This window comes from Lipophrys pholis (genome assembly GCF_963383615.2).
Source record: "Lipophrys pholis genome assembly, chromosome: 18".
NCBI classification, from domain to species: Eukaryota; Metazoa; Chordata; class Actinopteri; order Blenniiformes; family Blenniidae; genus Lipophrys; species Lipophrys pholis.
This window is the reverse complement of record NC_137646.1, coordinates 23,769,483-23,792,950: the sequence shown is the minus strand read 5'-3', so window position 1 is coordinate 23,792,950 and position 23,468 is coordinate 23,769,483. Positions and strand designations below refer to the sequence as shown.

Below are 23,468 nucleotides of genomic sequence, written 5' to 3'. Positions count from 1 at the left end.
TAATGAGGCATTATCGCCATCATTAATTCATTAGACATTTTTAAACCATAAAATAAAAGTGTGATTTCAGCTGAACTTTCATTGTTTGACAAATCGACACTGAAGTGAAATAGTTTGGTCCTCAGCTCAAAATGTCTGAACATCTTCTCTTTCACTTTAATCCCGGAGCCGCTTCGGTTCTGACAGTTTTCAGGCTGAAGAAGTTGAATTATGACTTTGACTTTCACCATGTTAGAATACAAGTATCTGTCTTTCTACTTCAGAGAGGATTGTGAGTACTTTTGCCAACTTGTGTGTTTTCTGCACTTAAAATAAGCTTAAAAAAAAACAAAAAAACCTTGAATAATCCATTATTGTGCGTCACATTTATTGCTGAATTTGGGATAAAGTTGAGTGTGTTTGCCTCCCCCCACCCTCAGCGTGGCACCGCTCCAGCCCCTGAAAGCTCTCCATCCACCCACCACAAAGGATGCATGGCTCGGAGGCCCTTCCTCTTTCTCTCTTTCCACTCTCTGCTCACCAAAGAAAAACACCAACCTAAACTGCCACCCAATCAGTTAAAGCAATTAATGGGGATAAGTGGTGAGGGAAAGAGGCCACTGGAGCCTGAGCCTCCACGGAAAGAAAGAAAAGAAAGAAAAAAAAAAAAACTCAAACCCTTTTGCTGTCTGTTCTCAGAAAATCTCAAGTATTTACCCCCCTGTCCGCCTCTTGCTCAAAAGTTGTCCAAAACTGAGCCAGAACTTCTCATTTCCAGCACAAAAGCAAAGATAAACAAGGATTCAGAATGGACGAGTGAACAGGAGCTGCTGTGGAAATATTTAGAGGGAAGTTTATGTAATTTGTTGAAAGACTTCATCAATTCGGCTCCACTCAACTACATGAGATCTCAGGAATTACCGTAAGTTCCAGACTATAAGTGACACATTTTGCTGTTGTTTGGCAGCGAGAAGATCCAAGTTCAACTACTGGCCAGGCCTTTCTGTATGGAGTTTGCATGTTCTCCATGTGTGTGTGTGTGCGTGTGTGCGTGTGTGTGCTGGGATCAGCTCTGGTGTGACCCCGTGACCTCGAACAGGATAACATGATAAAGAAGATGGATGGATCTGTGATTAACAGCTACCGTATTTTCTGGACTATAAGTCCCTCCATTTTTTTTTCAGTTGTTTGGCCGGCATTCAGTTTTATTTTTGCGTTGAAAGTGAAAATATATAAAGACAGAAGAAAGCAAAGCATACATAAAACGAGAGTACTACTACTTTAAATTGTTAATTTTTGAAAACAAATGTTTTGAGAAAGTCACATTTAGAATACGTCCATGGTAAATAATTCACGATATGGCAGGTAGGTGGTACTTAATAGTGTGAGGATGAACTTTTACAGAAATCCAGAGGTAAGTTGATATATTTTAGATAATTTTATAAGCTTGAAATGATTGGATTTGTGTAGTTTTGGTGTAGTAGCAGATCTTGCATTTAGGCAACTTATACTTGCAACGTATGCTCTTATAGTACAGAAAATACGGTACATTTTGCAGTAACTACTCAAGTTACTCTAAATGTGCATGTGGAAGTTTTCTTTTTGACTCTGAATCCAGAGGTCAAGGAAATGTTCCACTTTTCCACTTGTTAAAGTTTTTATCTTCACTTGTTGTGTAATTTTAACTCAAGACGACAAATAAGCCAAAAAGGAGACCAGCAAAGAATGTCGTTAAAAGTAAGTACTATTTTACCATTTCTTATTCACATTCGTGACATCTGAAAGCAACCGAAGGCAAAGAAAACCCACCAAAAAAACTGTGTAAATAAAGCAGAAATAATGATTGCGACATCCCCCCTGTTTCATCCATCTTTTATGTTCCTCCTTAACCTTTCCCCAATCCCTCGTCTCCTGCTGTCACTCTGATTCATGTCCACCTCCAGGCCTCCTCTCCTGGAGTCTCTCGGTCACTCACATCAGTATTTACCGAGCAGACAAACGTCTCGGACAACAATGCGTCCGCGGAGAAAAGGGATGCGTAACAGTCGGGGTCGAGGCCGCGCGTCTACTCCTGGGGTCGTGAGGCGTTTTGTAAACATTGCACAATACTTTGAACGTCAGCTCTGAAAACACGCCGAGCATTCCCAGCCAGAGTTCAAATATTCTGTCGTTTTCGGACTTTCGAAGGGAGAGAAACCACGTTATTTTCTGTGGCTGTGTTTACATAGACTTTTAGTAATCACATGTCACAAACTAAACTAAAGGCATTTTTCCACTAATTCCTCCTCAGCCTTACCCGACTTGTTGACGTGTTAGTCCTGCGTCCAGGTACTTTCGTAGTACCTGCGGAGCCGAGGTTCCCAGCGAGTTGAGGCGAGTAGAAAATGTGACGTCGGCAGACGGCAGGTCGCTGATTGGCGTTTGTTTTCTGGCGGCGACCAGAGGATGCAGGAGCTCGACGGAGGCCGTGGTGTTTTGGATTAACTGGTTTCCCTGTTAATTGGTGACCGGCTTCCTCGAGCGTCCCTTTTTTCACAGCAGACGTTAAAAACCCGAACAAAATCCGTGGCTGTCCTGGCGGACGCCGTTTAACCACATTTCAATTAAAGTTTAAATTATCCTACCTTTTGTTTGTCTTAGTTTAACGTCAGCTGCTGCTAACGGCTGGTGACAGAAGTCACCAGTTAACAGGGGCACCAGTGAAACCGAAACACCGGACAGTGAAGCACGATCGTAACAATCCACATTTTGTAATATTATCAACAAACATGTAAAACTAGATAGTATTTCATTTACTATTTGAGCTGCTATCCAACGTATGTTGTTTTCACTCATCCTATTCTCAGTCGGGATCAAGGCTGATCCACCGCCACTGTATTTTCTGTTCTATCACTCTATCTCTCCTCCGTTCACGCTGCGCTGACACCACATTAACACAGTCCAGAGCTCCCGTCACTCTGCGAGGCCGATAAGACCCGAAGTGTGACAGGAGGAAAACACGCTCGGCCCTCTGCGCAGCACCGACACTCCCGCCTGTGTCTTTACTCCACTTATCCACTTCCTCATTCCTCCGGTGATCCTCAGAATCGACCAAACCATGCGGGATCCGGGCTCGTGGCGTGTTTCTATCGGCTGGGATTCCTCTCGCGTTTGGTGGAAGGAGGCTGTTTCCCTTGGCCGACGGCGGGTCCGTCAACAACGCCGCTGTGCACCGCGGGGATTTGGATGGTGTTTCCAACTGAGCCGTTCAGCCAATGATAATAATAATCCACTGACAGGCTTAAAGTTCCTCCATATCGGTTTCAGAGATGTGTCAAAGATTGTTTAGTGTGCGAAAACTGCAAAAGGGAAAAACCCTTCGCAGAGTCTAGACGAGGGGGCGTTAAACACGAGGACACGAGACATTTACGGCAGTTTTTCTATAAAAGTTATTGCTGATGCACATTTCTCAGCACGTTTGAGGCAAAATCCTACAAATGACGAAAGAGTATTGCACACAAAACATTTCAGGCGAGCGAAAGGCGGAATGTTAATGCGTGGTTATGTTTTCTTTGCAGGGATCAAACGGGGTCGTCTGAACTGCTTCACCTCTGGTCTAGACGGCCGGACCCACCTGAGGACGATAAAAGTTTTTTTACACGCCGGAGCGAGGCCGAGGCCCCGGAGCGAGTCGCCGTCCGCCGCTCAGGAGACCCGGAGTGTCTGCAGCCCCGTAACTCATGCGACACCTCCAGTCCAGCCAAGCCAATTAAGGTGGAGGCAAACTCACCACGAATGTGAGATGTGGGATTTTTCTTTTTTTTTTTCGAAAGAAGCTTTTCAAGTGGACTTCAGTGTTTCTTGGTGACTCACAACAAATCTAATTGGGTTTGGAGCCGTGTGAGTTATTAGGAAATAGAACCTTCAATAAAAGCAGTGTTCAAAAGCATTAATGAGAAGAAAAGAACATCTGAGGGTGTTTCACACCAGCTAAAAGAAATGAACTCTGATGCAAACGGCTTAAAGTGGATCAGCTTGTCGGCTCATAACGACTCTAAGACAATCAGATATTTTACAAGTACTAATTCTATGAGCTCCAGAAATTCATTTTAGTTCAGAGAACTGTGAAATTGTTAAATAATAACCTGTAAATACAGAAAACTGGGAAGTTCTTCCATAACTTTAGTGAAAGAATAGAAGAAAATCCTTTAAGTCTTCGAAATAAATGTTGTTTTTCTGCATGATGTGTGTTGGACAACCTGATATTTTTAATAGAATGAATAATTAAAATATAATTCTAGAAACATCTTATAATGGAAATCAAACAGTGAAGTTTTAATTTTCTTTTAGCCTTTAAGTCAAAATACTTAAGATAAACATTTGAAGCTCAGCCAATTTACTGTTTTTATTAATTGGAGGGAATATTTGTCACTATGAACATTTTTAAAATGCTTGAAGGTATTTATTTGATCTATTATGACTATAGAAATAATAAGAATTAAACGAAACATCTAAGATGTTCCTGTATTACCTCTTGAGGGTAATGTGGGCATAAAGCCACTTCTAATTTCAACACGCTTTGCGCTTGAATCTTTAAAACTCAACTGTGTAAAGATGAAGGTAGAACAGAAATCTGGACTTGACTTGGACACTTGAGCTTTCTTTTGCTGCAGTGAAACAGTCCGTCGATTCAGTCCCGTCGTCTGGTTACATGAGCGAGGCAGAGACAGCCAGACGGAGGAAGCAGCAGTGAGTTGTGGTTGCAGCGCCTCGCTGTGTCCTTCCTTCCTAAAGTCTGCCCTCTGCTAATAATTAAACCATTAAAACACATTAATAAGCAGCGCTGGCGCTCCAAGTCTCCAGCAACATCTGATGAGAATTAGGCAGACACGGTGACCCTGATGCCCTTTTTTTCTTTGGCTCTCCGGCACTTTAACACTAATGTGAATTATTTCAGCTTCTTCTTCACTTGTTATCTCACTCTGGATTGAAGCCACGTGGGGTAAAAGCCGAAAGACCCCGAGGGCAAACGCAACCCGGATAATTGTCCACCGTTGCCCGTCGTTGGAAGCGATTGTTCTCCACTTTTCTGATTGTTCCCTGAAGGCAGCACGCACTCAGGGTCGATTTTATACACCGACTCCCACCTGTCTCCCCCGAGCCGTCCTGATTTCAGACAGCAGTTACTTAGTGTAAACACACACACACACACACACACACACACACACACACACACACACACACACACACACACACACACACACACACACACACACACACACACACACACACACACACACACACACACACACACACACGCATCCATTAGCCTCTCCGCTCTCCAACACTCAGACAGCTTCACTCCTCTGCGAGTCTGATTGCACATTCGGTAAAAATGCTGTTCCGAGGCCCACAGCCTGACACGTACGTGACGGAGTCCACCTGCGTCCAACCGCAGCCTCCGCCGAACATTCAGAGAGCGAATTAACGTGTCACGGGCAAACGCCTTACCCTGCCTGGCGGGTACAGAAGGGTCTCTCCTGCCCGTTCACCGGACTGTGTGAGTAAAAGTAAAGTAAAACCAAACACCACAACTTTGATTATTTCTGCAGAGAAGCTGATGCTCCATGTTTTCTATTCAGACCGGGGTCGAGCAGTGCAGAGCTTCCACGGTGGCAAATGAGAAGCAACAAGTGCACTGGAAATTCAGCTTTTAAGCAAAGCTCACGTCTATCGTTGTGTCATATTTGACAGAGGTCAAAGTGTCGATACTTCGGATACTATTTGGGGGTCGAGTTGAAAGATCGATCTTGAGATATCATCTATTGAAATTAAGAAAATGTGATGGGTTTTGTTGTTTTTTTTCCTTCAAGACAAATAAAATTGGTGTTTTAATTCAACACAGATCAAAACGATTTTTCCAATTTGGAATATTTTTTGCTCTGAACGGATACGGAATCCCACAAAGCGCAGGGATTTATAGTCCAACTTGGCTTGAAGAGAATCAAAAATTAAAGTTATAGACACATATTCCCATTAAAATGCAGCCATGCTCAGGTTATTTATACAGCAATATACCTACCAAGCTAACCATCTTTTAGTTGGTGCATTTTTACACTCATAGGTGAACTTTTAGCACATTCAAGTGTTTGTGAGTATCGGTGTCAGTATCGGTATCGGTTCGGTATCAGTTCGGTATCGGTTCGGTATCGGCGGTACCACCTTTGGCTTTGCTTGGTATCAGATCAGATTATCTGTGTCATCATCCATCACTAATAGTTGTAGAATTAATAAAAGAAATGTGCAATAAGTGGATGTTTCTACCCCCTTTTCCCCTCTACCTTTCAAATATCTGTTAGTTCTTCAATATCGCTGAGTATCACATGATTTAGAGGAAGTCACAGTTATGATTAGTATATAATACACGATTCTCTATTTCTCAGCCTTCTGGGAGTTTTTTGAATTTCCTAGATATTCGCCACGGTGACGAGGCTATGGTTAAGAGGAGTGTGCATGCCAACAGAATGGGAATACAAGGGAGAACATTTGTCTTCCCCTGGCATTATTTGTTTTTAATCGCTTTAGTGGAACAAACGCCATAATATTTAACATGTGTGTGTTAATAGATGCACCGACACGCGTCAAGAATTGCTAAACAGTGTCACGCACACCAACGTGACGCTCTTATCGAGAATGACGTGTGTGCAACCGTTGAATAATAATAAGTCCCAGAGCCCCGGCATTATAAATAACCAGTAGAAGAAGCAGAAGCCAGAGTCCTCTGGCCACAGATGAAGGAGTTTTTTTAGGCCCTAAAATGGATATGTATGAAGCAGAAAGCCGCAGAAAAAAAAAAAGGCCGTAAGTTTGAAAATGGCTGCAGTGTTTCAGCAGAGAAACGGATCCAGGAGGTGAGATCTGGAGGTGGCGAGCAGGATGGGAAGTGTCGAATGTGAAGACACACAAACACACGAGTGTTCAAGCTCCCCGCCCTGCGCCACGTTACCGGGCTCACTGATAACGATCCGGGCCGGCGGACGGCCGGCGTGGCGTCGAGCCGACAGGCTGCTTGTTTAACTTCCACCCACAAGCGGAACGAGTGAGAAACTGAGCGATGTCCGTTTGTGAGGAAATGATTCAGGGCGGGAACGTCTCTGGGAACAGATCGAGTTCCCGTGGGGAGATGATGAGCGGCGGGAGATCGGAGAGGTCCCACTTCAAACTGGGAAAAGTTGGAGCTTCAATCAGACATCTCACAGTTCCACGTGCTGCTTCACTTTCCTTTGTATCGGGAGCAACCGGTTGGGAATCGCCGCTCTCGTGCAGAGCTGCCACAACTTGGCATGACTCCAAATCCAATCACAAACCAGATCGATTAACTGAAGAATTCCATCCGTCTGAACCATGCCAAGTACTTCGAGCTGAGATTACACATTGATAAAACTGCAAAAAATGGGATTTGAAGTTTCAAGAAAAACACAAATAAATTGCTTTTCTGAGTTTTACACGTCAACGTTTTAAAGTGAAGAACCCTTCAGTGCGTAATGTGTGCCTGTTTACAGAAAAAAAACCCCAATCATGATAAATATAATATTTTAAGATACTGTATTGTTGATTTCCGTCACTTATGAGCGAAAGCGATGAACAATTAAGTGAATAATGCTTGAAATGTTTCACTTTATGTGTAAGGAACTGAAATGGTTGCAGTAAACTGTGGGCAAAAGGAACTTTTTGAGACGCAGTTATATATTAGTAGATAAAATACTGGTTATGTTTTCATGTCATAACCTAAATAAACTGGCAACACCTACTTTACCCAAACTTTTCAAGTAGGAACAGAAAACGTTCTGGGGTGTTTCCATGACAACAGTGCTCAGAGCCACTGAAAACAAATTTTTGACAACGGCCTCTAAAATGTGACTTTTTGAAAATGCAACCCGCCGGTACTGTGCGTGTGCACTGCGGCTGCGGTAAACAATCTAATGTCATCGTCTGTTCATACTAATGTTTGCTTGCTTGCCATTGTTAATATTCACAGTGTATTGTTTGTGCTTTTCACGACAAAATCCAACAGTGCCTACTTGTGGCCTGGCATGGTAACTGCATCGTTTTCAGTGTTTCTGCCTTTTCCGTGTGAACGGACGTCGTTTCCAAAACGTTGCCGTGTAAATGTGAAGCTTTCATCACACAGAAATGAAACGTTTTCACTTGTAACGTTGCCTTTGGCCTAAAACACAGAAAAACGTGCGAAATCAAACCGCACTCTCCGTGAGATGAGACATCTGAGTTCAGAGCTCATCTCGGTGATTTGATGAGTTTGACTGTAACGCTCGCCCGTCGCTGTGCCGGCGAATACCGATAACGGCGACGTAGGGAAAGCGTGAAGCTGGTGAGCGTTCCCACCTGTGCACTCGTGCTGCAGCCCCTTGCCGTAGTAGCCCTTCTCGCAGATGCAGTCGTACTGTCCGGTGTGCGTGCCGCACCGGCAGCTGGCCATCAGGTCGCAGCAGTCCCTGCCGGCCTCGCACAGCGAGGAGCAGCGCGACAGATCCTCCTGGATGTAGCTGCCGGTTGGGAGGTCTGACAGGAGGGTTGAAAAAAAACAAAAAAAACACAGAGAGCTTTTAATGCCTTCTAACGGAAAGTTAAAGTGGACGACTCAACCGGACAGCGGGTAATTTTCCCCCTCAGTAACTTCACTTTAAAGGTGCATAATGAAGGGAAAAAAATCGTTTCTGAGGATTAAGCCTGACAGCTGCTGTAATGTCAGGAGCGGCAAGCTAAAAGACATCTGTCACGTGTAAATTAAAGCTCGCACAAAACATGAGCCGCAAACCGACTTAAATTACTTTCTTCAGCAGTTTCTTCTTCAAAGAAATGGAACAAGAAGTGTGACATTACTGCATTAGCAGTTCATCGTGTCATGTCTAATATAGCAGCACAACGACTTGTGCAGGCCCGTAGATTTAATTGTACGAAAAATACAATTTATAAGTGTGAACTGTGTTTGCTGTGCGAGTGCCTGTGAGGAAATGTCCCACTCTAAACCTCTTGTGGGCCTTTCAGTCAGCTAAATCTGTTAAAAAGTGGATTTTTCTCTCCTGACACGACAGAGTCGTATGGGTTTTGTTGCCCTCGGTGTCGACTGGCAGGCTCACAATTCTCAGGGGGAAAGTGGCAGACCAGGGGTGGATGTGTACATTGGTTTTCACTCTCACAGCCTCATCCCACCCCTTCCACTGCCGCACCTACGTCTCCCATTTCAAACAGTGTGTGGAGCATAAAGACCTGTGTGTGTGATTTACAGCCTCGCGAACACTCAGCGCCGCACTCGGATGTGATATTTATTGATGATAATTAAGTTTTAAAACCATGACTGGGATTCTTTCCACCGAAATTGCTGGAAGTCCCCCTGAAGTGTGGGAAAATGGCTCTTTCGCTGTCCGATCTCCACACAAGTGAGATTTAATGGCTGCTGGCAGCACAGAACAGAAGTGACCATGTGACACGGACGTTGTCAGATTCAGTGTAAAATATTATCCGCTTCCTTTTAAGTCGGCGTCATATTTTAACCTTGGCTGAAGAAATACTGCCGGCAGGTCAGAGAGTGATGACGGGAGCACTCAGGCTTCAAAGACACGTCAACTTCCTTTCTCTCCTAAACATACTGATGTTCTCCTCCCCTGTGCTTCTAAACGGTGGAAATGGGAAAGGGGGTGAGATCGGATGTACCTTAAGGCCGCGGAGTGAGATCACCGATGTTTTGCCAGATTCTGACTTTAAAAGTAGGACAAACTTCTTCTCACCCTCATGCAGCGCGCGGCGAGCCAGGGCCTCAAACTCGGCGAAGTTGTGCACCAGGTAGCAGTGCTGGTCTTTGGGCTGCGACGCCATGTCGTGGAGCTCCCGGATGTTCCCCTGCCAGATGCCCAAAGTGAAGATCTCCACGCCGCGTTCCCGCAACGCCGCCGCCACCGGCCGGGGGTCGCCGCCGTTCGAGTACCCGTCAGTGATGAGGAAAATGACCTTACTGGCGTTGCTCCGAGAGTGGCGGAGGATTTGCTGTGAGAAGACAAAAACAGACACTGGTTGAGAAGATGCAAATCGTTTTACGGTTTGTTAAAGTTCACAGTCTTTTTGTAGAGTCAAACCTGGCAAGACTATCCAATATCCCCCGTCCAGTCTTGTCATGTCCAGCTTTGTATTCTAGTGTCTGTAGCCGTCATGCCTGTATGTTGTTTACCAAAGTTTATCAGATGTTTTCCGACAGCAAAACGTTATGAGTGAGTGACTGTATTATGAATGTGCAAGATATATATATATATATATGTCTATAATCAGATTTGTGTTTGTAATTACAACAGTGTGTCATAAAGGATAGTTAAGGAGACAAAATGCCCAAAAGAAAGTCCCGCAGCCTTCCAGTCGTTACCCAGGGCAAAGCAAAAAACCTATTAACAAACAATCCTGATTGGATTATCCAGGTGAGAAGAGGAAGATGAACAGACAAGACATTTACAGGTCTTGACTCAAATCTCTGTACGCACAAAACGAACCACACACTAAACACATCTTTGCTCCCTGATGGTTTGTACCAGTGTATTTTTGACACAAGATCGGCGTCTTAAAATAACTAAGAAGTGCAACTTATACTCCAGAAAACATGATACTTGAAAATATACTAGAAAATATGGCTGGTCAACATTGTTCTGAAAGAGGCTGGAGGGTTTTTCACCTCCTTTCAGGAGAGTGACTTTCCCAGTCATTTGTAGTTTGGCGAACATGATTCACCAAATAAAAGTTGACAAGTGCGACAGAAGCGTCCTCCGCACACGCATCAACAAGTGTTGTAAAGGTTCCCCACTGCAGCCCGTCCCGGTGCGCGCGCCCAGCGCACCACTAAATCGAATAACGAAGGACGTCACTCACAACCACTAAAAACAGGCCTCAATTCTAGGTTTCCTAAAAACCCCACATCAGCAGATCAGGCAACAAGGGCAACAAAAAAAAAAAAATGGGGGAGAAAACTCTACAATTGTAATTATTTCTCGTACTGACTGTGCAGCTGCTGGCCGGCGGTGGAAAAACCACCGGAGAACAGTGCAGACCGAGCTCAGCCTCCAGCTCCCAGACTAACTATAGCCGCCACTTACAAGCCACCACATGCAATTAGACAGGACACTGAAGTCAGAGGAACGTATCTTTATTTTCAACGGAGGAACAGGAACATCTGCTCGCTGCGCTGCGCCGGCCAAGCTGGAAGGGTGTGGGGTTTTTTGTTTAGAGCGAGCGTGAGGCTGAGACGGGGGGGAAAAGCCTGGACGACAATGCATGGAGGAGCAGCGAGGTGGGAGATGAAGTCATGACAGAGACTTCAAGTTCTCCCGGGTACAGAGAGGAGAATCAGTGGGTTTTGGAAGGAGAAAAGAGGAGAGGAAAAACAAACTCCTCCTAACATGACAGACTGTGATATACGAGAGATGAGGAGAGAGGAGACACGCAAGGGTGTGACCGGCCAGCGAGGAGGAGGAGGAGGAGGAGGAGGAGGAGGAGGAGGAGGAGGAGGAAGAGGAGGAGGAGGCACAGATCTGGGATTTGTTGTCTAATTGGCTGAACTTCAGGCAGCGACAATGTGAAGACAAACACAGCGAGGAGGAAAAGGAAGATGGAGACGGGAAGAAACCTCCATGTCTGACTAATATACGGCTTTACTTCAGCTTAAGAAACTACATATCGGGTTTGGATTATATTGAATAAAAGTTTACATTGATCCATCTTTACATATTTATCTTGGATAGATCCCAGCCATTGAATTACATGTCTGTCTTTACTTTTATTTATTTATTTATCTATTTCAGGTCATGGTATCATTTTTTTGGAAACATTAAATATTTACTTTTAGTCAAAAGAAACTTTTATCTCCATTGATTTCTATACTTTATTCTCTTAATATCATATATTTTATCATAACATATGATGTTTTTACAAAAAAATTCAAGAAGAAATATTCAGCTTTGGCCACGTTTACATAACTTTTCAAAAGAAAACGCATCGTTTTTCCATTTTTGTAACAGAAAAGTTCCCCCCGTTTCCATGGAGACAGAGTGACTGCGTTTTCAAAATGTTTCATTTTCCACCGTTTCCATGGAGACAGAGTGAGAGCGTTTTCAAAATGTTTCATTTCCCACCGTTTCCGTGGAGACGGAGCCAGGGAGTTTCAGAAAAGCTGCGTTTTCTCCCGTTTCCATGGATACAGAGTCGGAATGTTTTCCCAATGTTATGTTTTCGGCGCCTCCGAGCACCATTGTATAGAGACATCCCAAAATGCAATAAAAGTTTTCTGTTGTTGTTGTATAAACAGGGTCATGTAACTACATAACCTTTATTTATTTTTTTCACATTTAAAAAACTTTAACATCAGTCTTAAAATGCCTTTATTTCTTATCATAAAGTTTAAAATTCAGTTTTATCGTTTCATCCTTTGTGTTCTAATTTTGAGAATCACCCATATGTTGCTTTGAATTCATGATTCTCTTGCAGTTACATTTTTTCTTTGTTCCCACTTGTTCTGTCTTATTATCGCCTCGTCGACTATCGGCGGAGGACTTTAAATTCTATTTATTAGTAAGTTAAGGGCAATAAATAATAATAATAATATAGTAATTACAGCTGCTTTTGCTCATGTGAACCTATTTCCCCTGATAAAATGACGAAACTGTTATTCTAGAAAGATGAGGGGATAAAAAAGGAAGACAACATCATAGTTGGGGCTTCAAAGATTAACAGATGTGTTAGAAACTCGGCCAACAAGCTGTAAAATTTATGGCAAATACAAGTCATTTATAGTCTGGCTTCAGTTTTTTTTAATGGTAATCTTTTCTAAACTATAAGACAAAGGAGTGAGATCATTTCAGCGCTTTTCACTGCGCCATATCTAAAAATAAAGACATTTACAACAGCTGGGTTTAAACAGTGTCGTTTGGTTTCTGTAAACTCTTGAACTCGTCCTGACAGATGTTGATGAGCGAGGCGAGAAAGTGAAAACTGAAGATCTGCTGAGTCAAAATCTACTCGTCCTGTACTGACGTGCTTAAAATAATCTTTTGCTTGGTTTTTATTTCACTCAGGAAAACACATTTAGATCATTTTTTGGGGGCATTTTTCCAAAAGATGCTATCAGCATCATTAACACATTTATTCGCTGATATTAAATAACTGAACGTTTTAACAGCTATTTTATATCATTTTAACATTTTATCTGAATATTTATATTTTCTTTTAATAGCTTTTTTTATCATTATTAACGTATTTTTTGTTTAAACATTTTTTTACCTACATTTTTAAATGATATATCTATGAGATATTTTACCTCCTTTTGATATCTAATATTAAGATCTTGTCTATCAGTTGTTTGTAGTGCGAGCAATCAGCTTAGCTTCGTCTTCTTCAGCTCTCAGTGTATTTGTGGTATGTTATATGTTTTGATGGGACCGTTTAAGTGACTTTTATACCTTTAAAAATATTTGTGATCTACGTTCACAGACCGAAGTTCCCCAGCAGTCCGTTGAGGATGTACTTCCTGCATGTGTTCATTTACACACTTGGCCGAGCCTTTGGTGTCGGCGTCGCTCCAGCTCAGAGATAATAAGCAGGCAGCCATGGGACAGTGTGTGTGTGTGTGTGTGTGTGTGTGTGTGTGTGTGTGTGTGTGTGTGTGTGTGTGTGTGTGTGTGTGTGTGTGTGTGTGTGTGTGTGTGTGTGTGTGTGTGTGTGTGTGTGTGTGTGTGTGTGTGTGTGTGTGTGTGTGTGTGTGTGTGTGTGTGTGTGTGTGTGTGTGTGTGTGTGTGTGTGTGTGTGTGTGTGGTTCAGAGCCAACGAGATCTGTCACAGCAGTGGTGATAGTGCACCGAGCCACAGGCCGGAGGGATTAGTGGTGAGAGGGCTGGATCTATCTCCAGAGGAGGAAGAGGAAGGAGGAGGAGGAGGAGGAGGAGGAGGAAGACATATGTGGAGCTGCTGCTTCGTTTTAATACACAGGAAAACTGTATTCTCTCTCTCACACAACATAAACACACATTCAGCAGAGTCGTGTGAAAGAGGGTCACTGCCAGTAATACTTCTCATCTTGTTTTAAGTCTTTATTCTAATTTAAATATATAGTTTTAATATCTAAAGAATTTGTGTTTCTATAGATATGGACTAATTACAACATATTGGATCTGTTTATTTCTGCCGCTTTTCTATAAATCTATCTATAACATTGACTCACACTTCTCTGTCTGGATCATGTTGTGCTTCTATTCTCAGGACTTTATGGATTTAGAATCCAGAATGTGATCAGGATCGTTCATTTCAGAACATCAACAATCTCATTTCATTTCAAACAATTGGGAGTTTTCCTCTGGATCCTGAATCTAGAACATGATCCGGATGCCTCCCCAAAATCAAACCACTTCTTCCTTCTCATGTTTGTCTGCGAATCTCCACCAGAAAACGTCAACAAGTAATGAACCGATCCTGTTAAACAAACAAACAAACCAACCAACCAACGGCAGTAAATCATGTGCTTTAGGTGAATCCTTGCAGCCTGGCGGTGCCACAGACGTCCCTCCGTACCAGAAATAGACCACAGATCTTAAGCAGATATCAACACCACCTAAACCACCACAGCCGCTTCACACTGGACCTCGGCGAGGCCTTAACACACAAGAAAACCCAGCGTGCACCGGCGCGGCGGTGGAGTGAAGCCGTGAACATCCGGTCACAGCCAAACGCTGATGAATTTAAATAAAGACCTGAACCGATGACGGAGTCCAAACAGATGTTTGTGTGATTAGAGCTTCAAAAGCCGGCGTCCTGGATGCGTTTGGCACCAGAGACCGGCGAACCCCTCCACACCTCACCACGCTGCCAGAGCACCCAGCTGCTAATCAAAGGCTCATATATGCGTGGCAGCGATCCAGAATGCGAAATGAGGAAACACCCCACCGCCACCATTAGCAGCATGCTGCCCCCCCCCTCCGTCAGCCCCCCTCCGTCAGCCCCCCTCCGTCAGCCTCCCCGCTGTGGCTTTGATCAAGGCACAAACAAACACCTGGATCCAAGTGAAGCGGCTCAATGATTCACTTCTGTCTCAGTTTGCGGCGATGCAGAGGCGATCCAATACAAACACTTACGCAGACGACACCAACGTCTCTGTGGAAGTCATTCCTCCAAATAACGGCGCTCTTCCTCCTGACCCTGATGCACACCTTTTGTTTGTTTTTTTCTTTTTGTTTCTGCTTCTTTAAATACATGTGATTTAATCCAGATCAAACTCAAAGCTCAGTCAGTCGGTGGCTTTAGGGACGTTTCACATTCTGACGTCGCCTTATTGAAAATAAAGAGAGGGAGCTGGATAGACGGAGAGGAAGACAGAGATGGACAGAGAGGCAGAAAAAGGAGAGAGAGACTGACAGAGAGGTATCGATGTCTTTGTGACAGACAAGTAGAGAGAGAAAGACAAACAGATAGAAATAAAGAGAATTAGGGAAAAAGAATAATAAAGATGGAGCGATTAATTATCAATTGATCGATAAAGAAAAGAGTGACATTAGAAAGATATTGGTAGAAAGATATTTGGACATGGAGATAGAAATTAACAATAGATAGATAGATAGATAGATAGATAGATAGATAGATAGATAGATAGATAGATAGATAGATAGATAGATAGATAGATAGATAGATAGATAGATAGATAGATAGATAGATAGATAGAGCAATCAAGATAAGATTCAGAGACACAAAGATACAAAAAAGTTATTTTAAGGGATAGAAAGACAAAGATAGGGAGGGAGGGAGAGAGAGAGAGAGAGAGAGAGAGAGAGAGAGAGAGAGAGAGAGAGAGAGAGAGAGGTAATACTAAAAAGTTAAACTAACACTACATGTACCAATATGCAAAAACACAGATGATAAAAATTCAGAGCAAAAAACAGAGAAAACTAATAAATATCATAATAAAATAAAACCTTACTGAAGATTAAACACAGTAAAATGTATTGCATGTATTAGTTACAAAAGGAGGATAGATTTATAAAATCCACTGGAGCGTGTCGTGTCCAGTCCACTGAGGTAAACCTGCTTTTATCTTAAAAGGATTTTACTTTGCTGAAATCAACCATCACAAGCCCCCAGAAATCTTAATTTGCAGGCATTCCCCGAGGATTATAAAAGAAAAAAAAAAAGAAAAGCACATCCGACTGCATCCTCTCGGAAAAGTGGAGGCGCTTGTTTTGACAGGCTATCTGCTCTTGGCCTGGGTGGTCAGAATAACAACAGCAGCTCTGCAGGCTCCCAAGCACAACAACGCGTTAACACGCAGCTACACTCGCTCTGCGCCGCCGCTGGATTGTGCAACGTCTCAGGGACACATGCCTCGGATGCTTGAGATAAACTGCGGGCCGCGTCGCTTCCTGCTGCAGCCGCTCCGTCCCACAATGCTTCAGGTTTGCTCGCCTGTTGCATCAGACGCCACCAAACTGGGAAGGCCGCTCAGCTTCAGCACGGCGGACGCTTTGGCTCGGAGGGACGCGTAAAGCTCGTGTCCTCCTCCTTTTTGTCCGATTCCCTTTCTTCTGTGTTCGCACACATATTTATTGGTATTACATCATCTTTGTTTCCCCCGACTTTTACTTTCCTAAACTCTGGTTTCGCTCAGCGGCTCTGACACATTGAGAGTCAGTTGGTTTTCCTCAAGCGGCCGTGAAATCTGCAAGACACCGAGTACTCAGTGCTCGAGGTGACGTAGCAGCACGCAGACAGCAGCTGGACAACGGTGGTGAAGCAGGAACACTGGAAACGATGTAGGTAAGCATGTAGGGCCACTAGTGGGCGCTGTTGGAGTAATGACGGGCTGCAGGCGCGTATCCATACATGGTCACATGACTATTTATTATCACGCTCTATTGGAGGCGTGTATAGTTTTCAGGATGAGCTTTCTTTTTTAAATTCTTAGTCTTTATTTGGGACAAGGGCGCCACGAACGAGCAGCTTTCCTCACGGCGTGACGTGTTGGTCCACTTTCGGAAAATGAACCAAAAAAAAAGGTGCAACGGTTTTGAGCAGTCGCCACCAAGAGTCGACGCAATATCACATGAAAGCACAACTTTTTGAAAAAAAAACCGGCTAATGCACTTGCAATTGTTCTCTGTGTGTGTGTGTGTGTGTGTGTGTGTGTGTGTGTGTGTGTGTGTGTGTGTGTGTGTGTGTGTGTGTGTGGTTTCATTACGAAAACACAAACAACAGCACCCGCTAAAGACCCGACGTGCAAACGACACTGTTTTCAGCGTTTCTGTGTATACGGACATCGTTTTAAAAATGTTGCTTCTCTAAAAAGAAAACACAACAACCGCTGTGGCGTGACAGATCGTCAGGTGTGTCGTGGAAAATTGGCTAATTTCAATAAAAAAATTAAAATAATTTAAAACTGGAAATGATTTCAAGTTGCTGAACGTCTGCGCCGGAAATTTCTTGGTTGCTCAAGAAATGTAGACACCCTTCCTTGCCAGCAGGTGGCAGTAAGGAAGCACATCAATACTGTTAATTTAAGACAATATAATGAGGGATGTGCAGTAGTGCAACAGTAAGACTGCCAGCTAATAGAAGACAAGAAAGCGACTCTTTGAAAAGGTTAAAATTCCTATTTTATTTTATTTTTGTCGCTTTTCATTCTAATAAGATACGGGCTCATTGCTGGAACCCCCGCAGAATCTCCAAATGCTTGTTAACTTATGTTTAGTTTTCTTGTTCAGAGAAGAAGAAGAAAGAACAAATGATTTATGGAGCAGATATAATGTGCCGTTGCAGACGTTTAATTTGGGTCTGACTTGAAGAGAAGATCACTCATCAATCATTGTGCTCAGAGTGAATGTTCCCAAAACCACAGAGGACGGTTCTGAAGCCGAGCAGGCGCTCCATAGATAATTGTCAACCTGTTTGGGGCGGCAGTTGGCAACATTTTTAAGGATGGAAGAAGTATTCCTAGAACAAGAGAGCCATTACAGGAAATTGCTCCCAATTTGGCAACCGCCGCCTCACTCGCTGCTACCTAATCATTTAAAAGTCCTCACTCCAGTCGGCCTGTGTGAAGAGGAAGCAGGACGAGAGGAAGGTGGCTGGACGGAGGACAGAGCGTGGACAGGCCGCCTGCTGCCAGACACGTTAGTTTGACGGCTTCTGTCATAACACCGTTCGTGTTTGCGACCCGTCCAGTCGCGCAAAGGCTTCTGGGTAATTTGGATGAGGCGAGACGGTTTGATTGACAGATGAAAAAAAAAAAGAAAAAAGAAAAGCACGAGCGGTTTTGGGCGGTGTCGGATTAACTCGACACGGTGACTCGTGTCCAGTGTCTCGGAGTCACTGAGACTTGATGTTTTCTGTGTTTGACATCTTGAATATTTAATTGGGGACGACATGAAGAGCCTCCCAATCTGCTGCATGTGCTCTTTAGGACTTCTACTTGGCTCAATACCACCATTCATCTGTCGCATGCTTTTCCTCATATGTCACATTTTAGAGTTACAGACTGTGGTTACGGGATAATCTCATTACTGGTGGGTTTTTTTTTTGTTTTTTTTTTAACCAATGTTCTTGAAATTTTGCACACACAGCACATTTAACACACTTTCTAGACTCCAGCTTAACCACAACATTTCTCTTCAGGAGAAGGTAAATACCGTGACTTCAATCAGAGGCATCTTGAATTTCATGCAAAGGTGATTTTTTATTTTTATTTTTTTACGAGGCTGTCTAACTATGTCTGGATTTTTATTTATTTTATTTATTTATTTATTACTGAGTGGGTGGACTGTCAGAGCACACAGGGAGAAAATGCAAACGTCCCACAGAAAAGCCAAACCCAGACTTGAAGCGTGTCTCGCCATGTGAGCGCTCACCACTTTACCACCATACAGCTTAACACGGACTCGAATGAACCGCACCACTTCAGCGAGTGACTCAACGTGACCCGAGTCTATTAAATGACCCAAGTCCCCCCACCCGACGTAACGATCCCTCTGCTGTAACTTCATGGTATTGATAATAAATCTGCTTTAAATACCTTTTTGAAATGTCAAACGTATATAACCGCCAGTATGGCCACAGTGTCTTTAAAGTACATTTCCATGTGTTTCAGAAGAATCAACATTAAATGTCTTTCAGCTTTTTTCTGATAATGAGAATTTAAAAGAATCAAACCCAGCGGAGGAAAGTCTCACTGTCCAATTCTGGTTAAATGTGAAACTAGCAAGATATTTATTCTGGCTTTCCGGGGAACGGAAAGTCCCCAAGAAGTGAATCACACGAGTAAATCACAAAATAATACACTTGGTCAACCCATGACATGCTGTCCTGACATCGCAGACCCCCCAGACCCCCCAGACCCCCCAAACCCCCCCGAGGAGACGGCGAGCCAAGTGGACCAAAACAGATGTCGAGTTCTGTGATGCAACATTTGCTTGGAATTTCTCAACATATCACTTTAAAATGAAAACTTCTGAGTAAGTACTCTCATTCTAAAGTATTTGTTACTTTTTTTAATGTAATCAGCCGTGTTTTACTTGACTTTGCAAATAACGCAACTGAATATTTGAACATTTTTAAGTCCATGAAGAACCGATTCACTTGAGTCATGTGAGTCTGAGCCTGTCTAATGGACTGATTCAACTGACTCGTCTGAATCTTTCCCGGTTCTGTGAGTCCAATAACTCGACTCGGTGAACCAAAGCCGTCTGATTCAGTGGTGTTTCCTTTCAATCGAAGTCTTTTAGTTTTGCGGTGTTCCGTGTGAGTTTGCTTAATTGAGCTGATTCAACCGACTCATCTGAGTCTTCCGTTTTTTGTGACTCCATTACTTCGACTTTGTGAACCACGAAGGGCGTCACATGAGTCGGCTGTGTTTCTCTTGAGTCTTCTAACTCGAAGTCAGTGAGCCGATTCCACCGAGTCCACGATGTTTCAGTGAAACAAAACACTCTTCACTGCTGACTCACCTCGCACTCAGCAGGAGTGAACCGGTGAGCTTATCGGGTTGATAAAACTCTCGGGCTCACGCCTCGGTACAGAGATATGAATCATTAATCCAGAACCGACCGGCCCTCGTGATCCATCACTGGGCGAGTGCAGCGCAGCCACGGCACCTTCCCCGAGTTTCGCTTTTGAAATAAACAACTTCAGCATTGTGGAGAAGCTCCGACTCCTGGCCGGCTCAAGACTGCTGACGGCGTGGGGACCGTCGCCTCCCATGTCGCCCAGACCTCCCGCCGACCACAGAGCCCCGCCGGACGCAGCACTTTGCTTTGTTATGCCGAGTCTTGTTGCTGCAGTGTGCAGCTCTCCCCTCCGGGGGGCTTCGTTTGTCTTGGCAGCGGCTGCAGGGGCAGATTTCCTCACACTCGGGCCGGGGGAATCGAAGACGTCCTGATTGCAAATTCATGAAAGGGTTTCAATAAAAAAAATTGATTCTGGTGTTTGTTCTGGACCCGGCGCCTGGATGGTAGGATAAACTATATTAGACCTCGGAGCATCGAGGAGGAAGCTGGAGCTGGGAGGTCGGTTGAGCAGGAGGACATATTCCGGGTGTTGCTGCTCTCCGGCTGCAGAAGCTCCTCGTAAATCAAACCACGTCGCACACCATCGTTCTCCGGGAAAACGAACAAAAATACAAATACTGTGTTGCTGGGAAACACCTGCATTGAAACTCATGACGCGTTCCCTCTTTTGCACTGACACGTTATGGAGCGCCCACTAGTGGCATGAAACCAACATCGTTTTCATCGTTTCTGACATTCCCACGAACACGTACAGAATTCGTTATAAACATCGCTGTGTGACGGCGAGACATTTCTGAAACGCTGCATTTTCACTTGAAATGTAATCGTGCGAACCGTCTTAGGCGTGACTCACGACAACGTGCACCGAGTCAATACTTAATTAATGACTCTACTTTTTAAATCATGAGTAACTTCCCAGCGCCTCCATCATTTTAATTAAAACCTTTTTAATTTCCATGTTCGTAGCCAACAAAGTGATGTTATTCCCAGAGAATATACCTGCTTTATTACACTTCTGTTTAATCTACTTCCATCTTTGTCGAAGATTCATTAATCACAAGTTGGATTAAATGAGATTTGCTTCTTTTCGATCAGCTTTAGAGCTGCACGTTAATATATAAACTTTCTATATATGGAAATGTGTTCATCATTTAGCTTGTTTGAGAAATGTTTTAAAAGTCCACACGCACTGTGAGTTCAAAGCTTTTTATCGACACTACAATTAAATACAGATTATAAAGGAACTAAAACGTGGAGTAGTTATGCTAATAGTACTTGAAGTCAACCTTTCAGTACATTTTTTTGGATAACCGAGTACAATTTAGGTAATGTAACTGTACAAACTGCCAGTGTCTTTGCTTTAATTAGCAATGTACGATTAAAATAATGACATTTTATATATATGTAGATGAAAGTAGAGATATTGTAGGTAATGTGTGTGATGTTTCTGAGTTTCCTGAGGAACTTCTCAGATATTTATGCCTAAAGACATTTTAAAAAACGTGTCTTTTTAAACCTCCTGCAAATTTTACCAGACTAGAAATACTCAGATTAATAGAATTAGGTTGTATGATTAGGTACACATGCTTGTTTTAAGTGATTTAAAAGCTCTTTAGTACAGTTTACACCACAATTAAATGTCGGTTAAACAGTTTGAGTAGGCTATGGTGGTTTTTTTTTGGTTTTTTTTAAAAGCAGAACTCTGACGTGTAGCTGAGTATGATAGAAGGAGTTTTGCTTGAGTACACATTTTCATTACTCGGTCTCTGGGTGAACGTGTATTGTGTGCAGTGGGATGGTTTTCTTGCCTGCACAAGGCCTTTTTTTTTTTTTTTTCATGATGAACTGATTAAAGTGGGAGCCAGAGAGTATTTCGTCTCTATATTTGGACGACTGCTTGGAACAAAGCTTCTCACCGAGGTATAAAAAAAAAAAAAAAAACAAATACTAATAGACCCCGAAAGGGAAATCTGCCACAATCAGACCTGGAGATTGTCCGAAGAAGCCGAGACAACACCAATGCACCAATTAACTACTTACAGTCATTCACAGGAGCTTGAGATGGACAAACACGTACGCACACAGCCACTCACCAAAGAAAACAGCCCAGTGGAATCTGGCACGCTCGCGCTGCAACCTCAACATAGCAAGTGGTTTACTAATAGACCTACACGCCTTAGCCCATAAAAACATGTCATTTCGCTCGCCACTACTGGCTCGCCGGAACGGTTCTGGTCGGCTCAGGTGCCAGCGTGTGACGCTTTTTTGGTCCGGACTAATCTGGAGATGCCAAAGTAAATCCGTGCGCTTGAAGAACCGGGTGTGATTTGTGTGGAGCTGCGAACGGCGGCGTGAACACAGCGGGCGCGTGAGGCTGGTTTCTCCATAAAAGCCTCGTGTGAAATATTTACAAATCGACTCGTCGTTATTTATCGCGGCTCAGATCATGTATGTGGCTTGTAGGAAACTGAACCTTATAGTTAGAGTGTCTTAAAAAATCCATAAACTTCTGGTTTTGACACATTTAGTTATACTCCGCATAAAGTAGGTAGAGAAGACGGATTAACCTCTTTAATCTTCCCTACCTGCTTCGATCACGTCGATCCAGCTGATACTTTCTGAGTAAGAGAAACTTTTAATCACATTATTTGTCACTATTTGACAATTACAATACTGGCTCATTTTGGCAGATGAATTAATCGATGACTAGACTTACAAAAAAGAGCTAAATGCCATAATTTGTTCCAGTAATTAGTGAATTCAAATTAACCTGTTCTTCTTCGTACTGGGCGCACTCAGAACATCTTCACTTGTAAATATAGAAGAACAAACCCCGTGTTCTCTGCACTGACACTAAGGGCCCCGTTTACGGAACGTTTCAAGTGTGACGTTTTAAAAATGATGTTGGTTTACCCAGAAACGGAAGAAACGCTGAAAATTATGTTTTCATGTCGGGCCACTAGTGGGTGCTGTTTGTGGTTTTTGTCACGAAAACACACACACATTCACACAGAGAAGAATACGCTCTGAACATTAACAATGCCGGATTAACAACACTGACATTCTGGTGGACAATGTTGTATTCATGCCACTAGTGGGCGCTGTTGGTTGTTTTGGTAATGCGTACAGAGAACCATGTTGGATTGTTACTACGGTGACTGTCAAGTATAAAACTAACAAGTCCCAGGAGAATATGGACTGGGAGTCATGACAAACATTAATCTCATTGTCTATCTACTGAGCATGTGCAGAAGAAGCTATTTACGACAGCATGCGCAGCATTTTAGAAAAGTTGCACGTTGGGCCGTTTCCACGGCAACAGAGTCAGAGCGCTTCTAAAAAAACTTGTGTTTTCCCCCCCGTTTCCACGGAGACAGATTTGAAACGATTTCAAAAAAGTTGCGTTCTCTCACATTTACA

The 23,468-nt window shown here is 43.3% G+C and overlaps 1 protein-coding gene across 1 annotated transcript in view; it reads right to left on the bottom strand.

The window, feature by feature from the left end:
* Positions 1–23,468, bottom strand: part of svep1 (sushi, von Willebrand factor type A, EGF and pentraxin domain containing 1) — a 107,204-nt gene that overhangs the window by 66,697 nt on the left and 17,039 nt on the right. The window contains exons 2-3 of the mRNA XM_080486365.1: positions 9,765–10,020; positions 8,362–8,538 (exon numbers count right to left, since the gene is read on the bottom strand). Of these exons, the coding sequence (XP_080342491.1) occupies positions 8,362–8,538; positions 9,765–10,020 (433 nt within the window). The remainder of the gene's footprint in view (positions 1–8,361; positions 8,539–9,764; positions 10,021–23,468) is intronic.